Source organism: Primulina tabacum, chromosome 4 (genome assembly GCF_025594145.1).
Source record: "Primulina tabacum isolate GXHZ01 chromosome 4, ASM2559414v2, whole genome shotgun sequence".
Taxonomy (NCBI): domain Eukaryota; kingdom Viridiplantae; phylum Streptophyta; class Magnoliopsida; order Lamiales; family Gesneriaceae; genus Primulina; species Primulina tabacum.
Window position 1 is genome coordinate 48,808,079 of NC_134553.1, and position 14,373 is coordinate 48,822,451.

Here is a 14,373-nt window from a genome sequence, read left to right on the forward strand (position 1 = left end):
TTACCACGTGATGAAGAAACAAATATACTTTTCAAAGTCGGGAAAAGAAGAGCAATTTCATGAGCTGTTGCCGTGGCTACTCCAGCAACAGCTCATGAAAGCTGCTGATATAAAATAAATAATTTATTTTTGTGAAACGGTCTGATGAATCTATTTTCGTGAGACGGGTCAACACGATTGACATTTAAAGTGAAAAATTATACTTTTAACATAAAAAAAACGAGTAGGGTTCGAGATTCGACACACGAGAATTTTTGTGTATATGATTTATGTACGGAACAACATGACTAAATTTAAAGTTGCAAGGACTTAAGATTCGTATGATAGTGAGATTTTAACTTTAATTACTTTTCATGATGTAACCCTAGCTAAGCTAGTCCCATGTAGAAAGTTATATATATGTTTCTGTGGTTAACATTAGGGTAGTACAAGTTTTATGGACTTTGTTCATTAAAACAATCGATGATGCACTGCCAATGGCACATGCCTAATGCCTTTGATGGGTACGGATTATCTTCGATGTTTTGCTCGAGCGATTTTTGGATTGAAATTTATGTTCGTTTTTATACAGCAGTCATCCCAAAAAATTTATCCATGTTGGATCGGTTCGAGTCACTTTATCTCAAGATGATTATAATATTTTGGTCAGATAAGTGTAATTTGAAGACTCTAAAGTATTTATATATATGTGTGTTGTCACGCCCCGGGACGGAGGTTGGTTGACATCGGCGTTGCTCTCAAATTTACATTCGAAAACAACAAGCCTCAGAAGTACAAAATTTAGAAATCAGTCTTTTATTCATAATAATCATTGTCTGATACAAACTCAATGATAAATGTTTTACAGCGGAAATGTAAAACCAGAATATACAATGTCTGAACAGATGCAGCGGAAAATAAATCAGAACTAAGAACAACGATTTTCATCACCAGCCCCAAAACTGAAGTTGCTCCTCTTCTTCTAACAACTCTTCATCGTTCTTATCTGAGATGAGTTTGGTGGGTGAGTGATATGATTGTCACTCAGTAAGCGGGGGCGGGAATAACTCCCAGTTTTCGAAATCATTTTCAACAGAAACAGTAATACAATAATATACAGAAACTCATCTTTTCATAACAGAAACTAGAATTCAGAAATCACAGGTTCTAGAACAGAAATCAGAATTAGTAAGCACTGAGCACGTTAGTGAATTTCATGGCTAAACTGATATCAGTCCCCTATATGTTCTCTCCTCTAAGGGGTGAGGCCAGAATCAGAATCAGAATTCAGAAATGTTCAGAATATATATTCCTACCATTAGTTCACTAGGGAGTTTCAGTGCTTCAAAATCATATATCAGAAATACACATACAGAAATTGTACTTTAAAACAGAATTATCAAACTGATTTCAAGATATTTATATATAAGCCAACTTACTGTAATTTGCTAAAAGTGTTCCGGTTGAAGTCTGAAATCTGCTTCTTCTTGCTACTGGATTCTGCTGCTCGAAAACCAGCACTCTCTTAGCTCGAAAATTCAAGTGATAATCTCAAGATTTGTGTAACCCATTTCAGAAGTTTGAGAGTGTTATATATAGGCAAAATTCTGACTGTTAGCCTCCCAATTAATGGTCATAATCTGTCATTAACAATCTTTATTCCGTTTTAAATGCTTCAATTATAAGTCATGGCTGAATTAGTAACTGTCTGCTGAAATTTCGTGCTGCTGCTGCTGAATTCTAATCTGCTGGAAAAATAACAGCTTCTGAAATATTAGCTTCTGCTGGAATTTTTAGCTTCTGCTGAAATTTGCTAGTTGCTGCTGCTGCTGCTGGAATTTCAGGTTCTCACATGTGTGAAAATATAAGTTCTATGCTGAGATATTGGAGATGCTGAATGTATAGAACTCGTAAGGTGGTTATTCTCTGTTGATAAAAATATATGGAAAAACAGGACGGATATGCAGTAAACCAAACAAGCGTGCTGTTCACAGTAGAGTATGACTAATGCATAAAACCAGCAAATCAGTATCTTGAGAAAAACAATAGAATAATGCTTAATTAAATCAAACCGAGGCCTGTAGCTTGTACAGTTTCCTTAAAACAGATTCGCCTCCTCCGGTATGTGCTCCGAGGATTCAGCGGACGTCTGTTTCCCAGGATACAACGGGCAAACCAGCAGAGTTGCAGCACAAAGCACTATGCTAGCGAACAAAATCAGTACCTGAACTTTATCAGTGAACAGAGCAGAAGCAGAACACGCAGTAGCAGCAGGACTGTAGCAGAACAGAAGTACTGTAGCAGAACAGAAGCACTGTAGCAGAAGTTCTACTGTAGCAGAGCAGAAGTACTGTAGCAGAATTTCTACTGTAGCAGCAGGAGAAAGTGGATTTTTCGGTCTCTCTTTCTAGGCTAGGCACATCCTTTATTCATACATGTCAATACCATCCATATGAAAGGTCACAGGTTGCCTTAAATATGCCTCAAAGATGGTAGATGAAGCACCAACAGTTGGGGAGATGAATCACCAACAGTTATGCCATGCGAAAGGTCTCAACTGAAAAAAAATAACAAAAGATGGCATAGACTGCTAGGCAAATTTTGCCTTGATCGGTCCGACATTCGACGCTCCCAGGTCGCGCTCGTACGCTTGCACACATGTCAAGTCTTTTTTCCACTGCAAATCGGGCCCAGGATTTGCACTCCCCTGCGCCTGTGTGCGCGAGAGAGAGCCTCTTGACCAATCATAGTTACACCTCCATAAAGTGTAACACAATATAACTTATCTATACCACTTCATTTTTCCAATGTGGGACAAACCCACATTTCCAAATTTCCACTCACTCACATGGAAAGCCCATAAGCCTAAAAGCCCACCTTTAATCCAACATTCTCCAGATTCAACCAATTCAGATTATGCAGATTCCCTATGCCTTCTGGTATGATTCCTTGAATTGAATTTTGAGACAGAATCTAAGTCTCTAAACTTGACAAGGTCACTAGTGAAGAAGGGATGGAACCAGAAAGATTGTTACCTTCTATGCTCAAAGCCTTGAGTTCATTTTGAAAAGAATTTGTTAAGATTGGGACTAAAAGTTAGCTCAAAGAGGATTATCAAAGTCAATATGTCATATCGGTTGGATAAAATCTTTGGGAGTTGCGTATTTGAATTTGGACAATTCTCTACCTTGAGTTGAGTTAGGTATAAGTCGCAAGAGAATTAAATCACACGTCCAACATCTCGAGCTTCGTTTCATTAGAAAATGAGAGAAGGAATAAGCTCAAACCAGTAAAGCTGTTGTTTCCAAGAGACAGATACTAAAGTTGAGGCAAGAAACCGAACAAAAATGGGATTCCCCGGTGAAATTGTTGTAACTCAATCGTATGAATCTCAATCTTCGAAGACTAGCCAAATCACTAAGCAGAATCCGGCAGAAATAGTTGCTTCTCATGTCTAAGGAAACAAGAAATGAGAGGTTTCCGAATTCGAGAGGGATGGTTCCGGTAAGACCCATACTTGAAACATTAAGTGCAGTTATTCTTTGATGGCGAACGTCACAAGTGACTCCAATCCAGTTAACTGAAGATCAGTGGCCGAGTTAACCAGTAAGTACTGCAGAAATAAGACTGCAGCAAGATGAATAAAGTGGAAACTTGTCGCCATAAACTTCCTGTAATTTAGAGATATCAGTGTGATGAATACTTGCATGAATTCAGAAAGTAGAAGGAATAAGAAATGAATCATTGGGAGAAAAATATGCGATGCAGTGGTACAAGGGTGTCCTTTAGCCAATGGTCATTAAATAATTTAATCCACTCGAGGGTTTACGGATAAACAACAAAATATTTATGCATATCAAAACATTCGACTCTTATTACAAACAATTTTTGAAAAAAATTAATCAATGTTGCGTGATGTAAAATCCAACTACTAAATCAAGTTGACTGATTTAATTATGGTTAGAAGAAGTTGGCAGCTTCAACTCCTTATTTAATTAATACGACTCGTCGTTACAGTTTGGCAAAAACTTGTGTGAGACGGTCTCACGGGTCGTATTTGTGAGACGGATCTCTTATTTGAGTCATCCATGAAAAAATATTATTTTTTATGCTAAGAGTATTATTTTTTATTGTGAATATGGGTATGATTGACCCGTCTCACATATTATGATCCGTGAGACCTACTCTTACAATTTATAGCCCAATATCCCTCTCCCTCTCTCTTGTAAATTATCAGGTAATTTCTTCTAAAAAAATTAAGTAAACAATTTTTATAAAAATCAACATGAACGAAATCCCAAAAAATGAAATATAAATTATACATATTATCCAATGAAGTTGACTACGACTTATTCAAAGTCTTTAAATAATGACCCCAAGTATACAAATACACCAATACATATTCTACAACCATTGCACCAAATCCCCACAAATTTCACCTCTTCAATCTCCTAAAAAATGTCCGTTTCTTTTGATAACTCAATCAGATACATAGAAGATGCCCTCTTTTGCACTGGCCCTATGGCCTTATCTTACACTGATCCTGATCAAAAATGGATTATTAGAGAACATTTTATTTCTATATTTCAAGATTTCCCTTCTTTTAAGCCCTCTATTGGCACATTTACTCACAACGATGGCACCGAGGTTACTCTTCTCAATGCCAATGGTGAGTTGTGTGTCTCCAAAGATGCCCCTTCTGTCCCTTTAACCATTTGGATACATGAACATTACCCTCAAAGAGCCCCCATGGTCTATCTAGAGTCAAGAAATAGTATGTATCCCATCTACCATGATCATCCATTCGTAGATTATTCGGGCGCCATCACCTCTTCTTACCTCGAAAACTGGTTATCCTACAAGTGTGATCTCTCGGACTTGGTACGTAATTTGATCAAACTCTTCTCATACAATCATCCCTTCTATGACTCCAACGTCCACGGATGCGCTCATCCCTCCATAGTCTCGAAAATGGAGGCCATGGACCGGTTGAAGTGCGCGATTTTCTATGACATGAAGGCGATCATGGCCAAGAATGAGGAGGAAACCATGAACCTATCTGCCCTTCACGCCGAATTGGAGAGAAGGGGTAAGGTTATGGAGACAGGAATATCCGAACTCGAGCTCGAAAAGAAGTGTTTAAGTGGTAGAACAATGGAACTGGATGGTGGACGTGATAGGCTTTTGAATTGGTTAAAATTCAATCACAAGAACAATGTTGTCGACGGTGAAATTGATGATATTTTCGAAGGTTTGGACAAAAAGTCAAATCTTTTGATTGATTTAGGTGCGAATGACTTGGCCTTTGAGGATTTGATGTATGCGTTGGATAGAGCGGTTGAAGAAGGGGTGGCAAGTTTTGAAGTTTATATTAAGCAAGTGAGGATCTTGGCTAGGGAGCAATTTTTTTGTAGGGCAAAGATAAATAAAATTGAGAGTGAAACAAAGAAAAATAGACATTTACTTTTGTAAATAAATACCTTTTTTTTCATGATTTATAGTTCATTTAATTGTCTTAAGAAATCAAGAATTGGGTATTGCCATAATTTTTGTTCATATTCAAAAACACCAAAGTTTTAGGACCACACAAAACATCCTAAGCTATAGAAATAACAAAAAAACATCATAGTAGATAATTGTTTTAATTAATTATAAAAAATGGGATATTGCATACAGTAATCATGCGAAATCCCGAGATTGCTGATAACTTCATTAAAAAAAATATATTAACTCCATATATTTTCAAATTTTGAGCATATATACCCCTGAAAACACGTACGAACAAGCGTGTGTGTACTCAAGATTTGAAAACATGAAAATTTAATCTTATAAAATAATTTTGAAATATTTTGGTTGTGTATCCAATCTATGTAATTCAATGACTTTTAATTAATTTAGTGACGTTTAAAAGTTTAGAGATATTCAATCTACAGTTTTATATAATAATTAAAAGTCTAATAGTATTCAAAATGAATTTTCATATATTTTTAAAAAGTCATGTAATATTCTACCTTGATTTTTTGAGATTTCATAAACATCTTTAAATTATTTTCTAGTTTGAGCATCGGAGTATCTACGTTAGATAACTCTCGGCGCATCTAATATTTGTTCGTAACGTAAGTGATAACCCACAAGATTTTCTCTCTATCGACTACTTGAGTTCGTTTACGAGCTAGCTAAAATACCTATCTACGACTACTTGGATGCATCTACGAGCATGTAGAGTCGGTGAAATTAAATAAATAATTTGTACATTTTTTAAATGTAATTTGGTTTGAAAATTAAATAATATTTAGGGAAAATTAAATGATAAGTTGGAGCGTGATTAATATATTTACGGGGGTGCATTATATATGAAAAGATTTTATGACTTTTGATTTTTTTTTTTAAGTCTAAAGGATTTTTAAAGTCTTGGAAGTATATTGGTATTAAATTAATTGATTTGGCCAAATGGGTCGGATTATTCAAAACCATAATCGGGTTTGCTCGAGTTGAAGGATTAATACCCGATTCATATATGGGCTCCCCAAAATCCATCCAAACATTGGATCAAGACAAGAGGGCATTGAAATTTGAAAAAAAAAAAATTGGTATATCTTCGGTCTTCCGTTTCTGTACGAGCAATTTCTCCATTTTTGTTTGAAAGATTTTCTTTTTAATGTTTTTGGTAGGGTGAATTCTGGACTCTAATATTGTAGGTGTTGTATCTTTAAGATGTTTGCATAAATACCTACTTGAGAAGTTGCCTGTCTTGGCGTAAAAGTTCAAAATTTCAAAAGAATGGATTTGGTTTTCTGTGTGATATATTTTAAGTATCAATTTTTATCGTCAAAATGCAAGAAATATGTGCTTTGATTTCTATATGTGGTTAGCTTGATTGTGGGTTCTTCTGAAATTAACTTCCGTTAATCAAGTTTCTTACTATATTATTGTGAGTTGGAGCTCAATCACTGTTACAGATCGAAAACTTAAGGAGAAAGTTTGTCATTTTCGTTTCGGAAGAGAAATTGGACAGCCACTCTCTGGAAAATGTTTGGGATTTCTTACGGTGAGCTTTTTCTCATTGTGGGAGCTGCGGCTGCACTTATTGGTACTCTCTTTCTTCTTAATATGAACGTGTTGTTACTAACAGGATGTTGTGTTCGATTATTGAGATCAATTTTAGCCTTGTTGGTTTTAGTGTGACAAAATCGTGGCCTTATAAGCTAATTTGGTGATTTTACAATTGGATCACTTGTGAGACTGTCTAACACGCATTATCTGTGTGATAGGTCGATCGTGTTCATATTTACGATAAAATGTAATATTTTTCGCATAAAAATTTATATTTTTTTTGTGGATGACTCAAATAAGATATACGTATCATAAAATTGACCCGTGAGACTGTCTTAGATGAGTTTTTGTGTTTACAATTTGGTGTACATTTCTTTTACTATGTTAAAGCTTGAACATTTTTAATGGAAATTAGGGCCAAAGGATCTACCAATAATATCAAGAACAATGGGGAGATTAGCTGGGCGTGCGATTGGGTATGTTCAAATCGCACGCGGCCAGTTTGAAAGTGTTATGCAGCAAGCTCAAGCTCGCCAGGTCTGTGTTTCTCGCTCTTACATGCCGTAGGCACAAAAGGCAATTGTTTAAACGGGATGTACTTGTCCACCAAGATATTTCTTTATCTATTACTTCCTAGTTCCAAATGCTATGTTGCACGAGGGGTGTATGAAACAAGGGGAACTGAACGCATGAGAATAAAAGGACTTGTTGAAGGGCATGAATTGTAATTTTTTTCCGGGCCATCAAGATGACATTGTTAATATATTGATCTTAGTGGATTTTATGCATATAGATGTTTGATATGCGTACATTGATAATTTTATGTTTTGTTTTGATGGGTGTTACAGCATACTAGCAGGTTTATGTGAGATTTTTTCTCTGTGATGCTTTTTTCCTGTAGCGCTCTTAAATAGCAATGTAATTTTAGTCTATCTTGATTCTTGAGTATGATTATCTTGGAAAATCTGACAGGTGCATAAAGAACTGCAAGATACGATGGCTCAATTAGAAGCTATACGCCATGAGATTCGCTCCATTTCTTTCATGAATCCTGGTCCATTGACAACGAGACTAGTCGACAACATTGCAAAGCCTAAATCCGGTAAGGAAATCACCATATTTTTCTTAATTTTGTGGTTGTGTAGACCTCCTCTTTTTGCATGACCTTGTATAGTTATATTGCTTGAGCACAGTTGACACAGAAACTTCGAAACCTCCTGATGAGGTAGCAGCTATAGCTGAGACCACAACAACCATTGCCATGCCCAAGGTATTGTGGTAGTTGTGACTTGTGACACTCGACGATGGTCGACTTTTCAATATTATTTTTTAGTGAATGACTTGCATGTTGCTTTAAGGATCATAGTTCAACTACCTCATCTCCATGTGACATTCATAGCCAAGCAATGACTTATGCAAAATTGGCCGACGCTTCGTCCTTGGGTGTTAAATCTATGGATGAAGTTCTGAATGAGTTAACAGATGAGTCTGGGCAGTTCACTGTGCTTCCCATATCAGCTGAAAGTGCTGGATTGTTGCCAAAGCCGAAAGGTGACTATCTCTACATTCTTCTGAAAGTCTTTACTTTTTTCATCACTTTCCCTCTTTGATTTTGTTGCAATTATTCCGTTCTCGCATTTTTCTGATGTTCATTCATGTACATACGAGGCATAGAGCGAGACAACTTCAGGGGATCTGACCTATTGTTGGAGGCTGTACTTGAGGAGGATGTAGCACACAATGCCAAGGAGTTTCTTGCACAGGCTCAAAAGCAGATGAAAAATGAATGAGATGTTAGCAATTGTCTTTTCTTTTCGAACCTTCCACAAGAAGAGTGCTGACAAAATGGCAAATTTTCACGGGGCTTCAATGCTCAGAATTGGCATTTTATAGCTAGCTGGATATCTTTCAAATTCCATGTGTTTTCTAAAGAAATCGCAAGTATTGCTCTGAACCCTACTCAGATCCACCATATCCACATCTAAGAGTTCTGCACTCTGTCAAACCAGAATGTCCCGAATCTGGTCTCTTGTTCGAACATGAGCAGGAACACGTCTTTTGGTACAACGTATTTTCTCACAGCCTAAATTCTGTGTTATTTTCTTTGCATAATTGCTCATTATGTGTTGAATTATAAGGCCCACATTTTCCTGGTTGTCTTGATATTTTGTCGGTATATCGAATACATGTATAGTTCTTGTGTACCTGGGAGACAACTGATATAAATTTAGTGAATTATTGTGTTACTAACCGGGAAATGAAGTAAGGTTTCTTGTTACATGTCCGTCGAACGTTTTTTGTCTCACTGGGAACAATTTGCATCAGAACCACCAAGTTTTGAAAATTTTCTCCTCTTTGAGTTTCGAGTATACTTGGCTGACCATAGATGATATATAGTCGTAGATATTTATGATTTGAGAGTTTGACTAAAAAAACACTTAAATTAAATCCAGTTTTTTAAAATGTTTTTATCAAAAAAAATAGAAACGATTTTGACATTTTGATAAATATTGAAAAATACTTTTATTTTTATTGTTGGACTTGTTATATAATTAGTTGAGTCATTGTGTTATCTCCAGGCGGTGTGGGGTCACTCATCAACCCAATTTGTACAAAGACGATACCTCTAGACGTGATCATAAAAATCAATCGCAAGGCGGCTCAAAATCTGCTTAGACGAATTAACATACACATATATTTTTTAAAATCGGATTTGAAATTAATAATGAAAGAATTAAACAACGTTAGTGAAACAAATATGATACAGGGATAAATTGTGGATGGTAAAGATGGAGATATTGAGACTAAATATTGAAATTGTAATAGACTTTCACGCAAAGTCGGGCCTGAGATTTTTTATGTCTGAGACGATCATAAAAATATGATGTCCTTAAAGCTTAATATTTATTTACATTGATAAATATGGTAATATAAATAACATGAATTCTAGAAATAAAAGATAGACAAAATATATAACCCAAAAACAATATGTCATCAACAAATATTAATAAAACCAAGATCATCCAAACAAAATATGAAATTCATGTTTCGAACAAAGATGTAGTTACTTGAATATTTTACGTTTCGCAGTTTTGGAAATGAAAGTATTGATTAACTTTGCATAATCATTTTTCTCGAACATTTTTTTCTTGATAGATAACATAGTCAGGTCATTTAATCATTCTTGTAACATAGTTGATCAGAGATAAGTTTTGAGCAACTTCCACTAAAAAAAATTCCTTTCGACAGAGCAACTTTTCATGGATCACAAAAATTATGCATCCAGATGTTGTAAAATCGCCCGAAACATATTAATAAACATAGAAATCGAGCGATAACATGCTTGATCATCATAGAATTGTGAAGAATTTGTTTTTTGGCGGGAAATCACAAGAGAGGTATTTTCGGATTGATTATTGATTCTTGTTAAATGCTTATGAGTGAGATTAAAAAAGACAAATGGAGGACGAGATTTCAAATTTTCATCATAGATCACTGTTTAATAATTATTTTGTATGAGATGAGCTCATAGGTAAACTATATTGCTGTACTAGTAAAAATAAATTGAAATTTGGTGCCCAAAATTTTGGGGGCCCAGTCGCTTGCATCAGATTTTATATTACAGGTCCATGCCTGCCTTCAAGAATAAGAATTTGTATAAGATGAAGATATTTTAGATCAGAATTTGTATAAGATAAGAATTTATACTACAGTTCCGAACCTCGAATCCTTCGAGCACACTCACACTCACATATTACTTTCAACTCGCTTCTTGTCTCTGTCTCCGGCTGCTCTTCTCCAACTCATAATGAAGTTCATGTGTTTTTTCAGTTCGCTGCTTAGTATCTTTGTGCTAAGTTATTACCGATTGTTCCGTTATATCATGAGAAACAGTCGTCCAATTTGATCCTTGAAGCACATATCACATGTGATAAATATGTTTTAAGAACGTTGTATTTCATACAGACCTCGATTGTCTTTACTGACTTAGTTTTGTCTGCTGTATTTTCTCACAATATTCTTCCTTTGATTTCTGTTCCGATTTATGTTTTTTTTTTAAGTTTACAGTATTTTATTTCTTTTTCGAGAATTCCGATATTGGTTAACAGTTCCTACAAAATAACTTATGTTTACTGCAGTATGACTGAGAATTAGTTTCTGATCTCTCTGTATGCATACACGAAGTAAAAACACCCGCTGCAAGTTACTTAGAGTGATGATCAGCCGTTGAAATTTTCACGTATGAAATATTGATCATGTGACACGGCTCTCTATATGTCGGTCCAATCTATTTCTTGATATTTTATATCACCTAAATTATTCAGTAATTTAACTTATAATAATTCTACGAACACAAATCACACAATCTCTTTCAAATATATAAAAGCACCTTTGTACGTAGAGTTGTGGTGGTACTGGAATCCGGGACCCTTGATAGGGATGATGGGATGCGTGTGTTTTGTAAATTGCTGAGTTGTTTCCAATTAAAACGACATATTTAGGTCTCAAGTTTAATGATCTTGGTTGCTCCAAATTTGTGAAATGTGGGACGTGCCAGATGCAAATGCAAATGGATTATATGTTCATAAGAACTTTCATTCTTGATTCAGTAATTTTACAAGTCTATATATGAACCGTTGATCTACTTACATGCATCCAAACAAACAATGAAATGAAATGATTCATTGGGATCTCATATTCAATACATTATTGCAGTACCCTATCATATATACGCAGTTTCTAAAAAGAGAGAGGCTGGAAATAGCCCTTTGAAACTTCAAAAACATGGCCATTTCCCAGTTGCAGATTCTTACTGAATTTCATGGATGAAAAAGAATCCTTTTTGGGGTTTATTTTCATGCATGAAATTCATAAACTTGTGATCACTATCCCCTAATTGGCCTGGTCGTGTGAATCTAGTGGCCTCCCAATCCTTTAGCCTCAGATCCCTTCATAATCCTTAGCCTTTTGCAAGAAATGACGAACATTTCCCATGGAACATCTCCCACCAACATCCAGTCCCCATCCTTATCTTCATATGTTGGGGCAAATTCAGATCCATTGTACCCTTCTCTCTCCGAATACACCCCTGAAAAAGTTATCAAATAAAGATTTAAAAACCATCCATTTCTACATAGTTTCTTGAGTTTAGGATTTGTTTCTTACCTATGGTGCACTTGAACATGCTCTCCAATGCCTTGAGCAGATCAAGGTAGTTCTTGTAAGCATTGAGATCGATCTTCCTTAGATATGGAGCCCCATCCATGCTCACCTTCACGAAAATCCCAGATGCATCCGACTCCAGTTTCTTGGAGAGAACGTTCTTCCGGTAAGATCCCACGGGCGGCCACCCGACCACTTGGGCCCTGCGATTATTCGGGCACATATTTAGATCCCAGTATGCAATGATAAATAACAGTGTGATAAGGTTGTCTGGGAGGCTTACTTGGGAGATGGAGCTCTGCATTCTTGCTGCTGACACGAAATTTTCTCCATTTCCGATGAAGATCTCTTGTTGGTATTCTTGGCGGCGCAAGATGGTGGCGGCTTTTGCTCGGATTCTTGGGATCCCGGCAATCCGAGGCGGAGCTCGGTTGCTTGCAGATTTAGATCGTTGGCTGCCATTTTCATTTTTTTTTTAACTTGTGCGAATTTTGGTTTGTTTAATGGGAGAGTTCTTGGAAAAGTTTTATAGCGGAAGAGTTTTGGGAGGGGAGATATAGTACGAATGTACGTGGACACCCAACAGCAGGTTTATGGTCCCCACGCGCTATCATGTGCGCGTGTTAAAAGTGTTTCTAAAATCAAAGCATGAATTAAAACTGAGTTATGCTAATTATTATTATATACTTATAAAATAATATTAAAAATACCATCAATATATCGGACAACCATACAACGATATTTAGAATAATTATATCGTGATAATTTTGTTATTATATAGTGATATTTTGCTATTAAATAATAATATTTTGCTGAATGAAATTTTTGTATTGAATTTTGTGTTGTAATAATTGTTGTAGAAATTTGGTTTTACATGTAGATCATTGCTCATATTTATATTTGTGTGATATTATCTACTTTAAGTACAAATTATCATAAATTTGTTTATGATCTTTACCCAAAATGCCTCCTACTCATGAAGATATTCTTCATCTTATTAACATATGTTATTTTCTTTGTATTTTCAATGTAAGACTTTGGTTGCATTAGCAATTATCCCTTTATACAAAGAACCGACATTCTTTTCAGGTACGGGCCTCCCTTCAATCACATATGTTCATAGTCTGAGGCCACTTCTCTCCATTGTTTTGGGATCACACGCTTTACGTGAAATACTTGAAACAATGTTTGTCTCGATCTCATTATGGATTTACGGAGAATCTTCACCTCCTTCGTTTAAGTATTCAAAGATTCCACTCACATGGATCAATCTAAACCATGACTTTGTGTCCCACAGACGGTGCCATTTGTTGTGCGATGAACGTCACATATCTCCACAATGGTATGATATTGTCCACTTTGAGTTAAGCTATCGTGGATTTACTTTTGACTTTTATCAAAAAGACCACATATCAATGAGGATGTTCTTCTATCTTATTAATTTATAGTATTCTCCTTATATTTCGAATGCGAGACTTTGGTTGCGTTCTCAAAAATCATCCCCTCAAACAAAGGACTGCAATTCTTCTCATGGTCTGAGCCTCCTCTCAATCTCATATGTTTATCCTCGATGCTACTCCTTTCCAATACGTTGGGACCACACGCTTTACGCGAAATACTTAGAACATTGTCCGCCTCGATCTCAACATGGATTTACTGGGAGCCCTCATTTCTTTCGTTTAAGTATTCGATGATTCCACCCACTTGAATCGATCTAGACCAATGATTTTGTTCCCTCAGACTAGGGGTGTGAAAAAATACCGAAATACCGAAATACCGAAAAATCGTACCGAAAAAAATACCGAACTTACCGAAAAAATCGGTATACCGAAATGATACCGTACCGAAATGTTCGGTATCGGTATCGGTATGAAATATATTTTTTTCGGTATTTCGGTATATACCGAAATACCGAAAATAATTTTTTATTATTATTTTTTTTTAAATTTAAGTTCGGTATACCGAAAAAATTTTCGGTGTCAGTACGGTACCGATATGAATTTTTTCCATACCGAATGTGCGGTATACCGAAATTTCGGTATCGGTATCGGTATGAAAAAATTCCATACAGATATTTTCGGTACGGTATACGGTACCGTAGTTCGGTACGGTAACTACGGTACCGTATACCGTACCGTACCCACCCCTACCTCAGACAACACTATTTGTTGTCACATT

General features: G+C 35.9%; 3 protein-coding genes across 8 annotated transcripts; 2 read left to right on the forward strand and 1 right to left on the reverse strand.

Moving 5' to 3' along the window:
* Positions 1 to 4,362: 4,362 nt before the first annotated feature.
* On the forward strand, positions 4,363 to 5,484 carry LOC142541748 (protein ELC-like). The gene has a single exon (XM_075648216.1). It carries the CDS (start codon positions 4,438 to 4,440, stop codon positions 5,449 to 5,451), a length of 1,014 nt encoding a protein of 337 aa, XP_075504331.1. The 5' UTR covers positions 4,363 to 4,437; the 3' UTR covers positions 5,452 to 5,484.
* A 966-nt stretch (positions 5,485 to 6,450) lies between these two features.
* LOC142543668 (uncharacterized) lies at positions 6,451 to 9,225 on the forward strand. Of its 6 annotated transcripts, none has more exons than XM_075651055.1 (7): positions 6,451 to 6,569; positions 6,939 to 7,069; positions 7,448 to 7,569; positions 8,005 to 8,134; positions 8,226 to 8,302; positions 8,391 to 8,583; positions 8,701 to 9,225. In XM_075651055.1, exons 2-7 carry the CDS (start codon positions 7,009 to 7,011, stop codon positions 8,820 to 8,822), a joined length of 705 nt encoding a protein of 234 aa, XP_075507170.1. In that variant the 5' UTR covers positions 6,451 to 6,569; positions 6,939 to 7,008; the 3' UTR covers positions 8,823 to 9,225. The 6 variants fall into 6 exon arrangements, with proteins under 6 accessions (XP_075507170.1, XP_075507172.1, XP_075507171.1 ...); XM_075651057.1 differs by having other exon boundaries at positions 6,469 to 6,593; XM_075651056.1 differs by having other exon boundaries at positions 6,479 to 6,646.
* Positions 9,226 to 11,607: 2,382 nt separating this feature from the next.
* LOC142543669 (auxin-induced protein 22D-like) lies at positions 11,608 to 12,727 on the reverse strand. The gene is made up of 3 exons (XM_075651059.1): positions 12,479 to 12,727; positions 12,199 to 12,398; positions 11,608 to 12,121 (listed from the first exon to the last, which is right to left on the reverse strand). Exons 1-3 carry the CDS (start codon positions 12,661 to 12,663, stop codon positions 11,949 to 11,951), a joined length of 558 nt encoding a protein of 185 aa, XP_075507174.1. The 5' UTR covers positions 12,664 to 12,727; the 3' UTR covers positions 11,608 to 11,948.
* Positions 12,728 to 14,373: the final 1,646 nt, after the last annotated feature.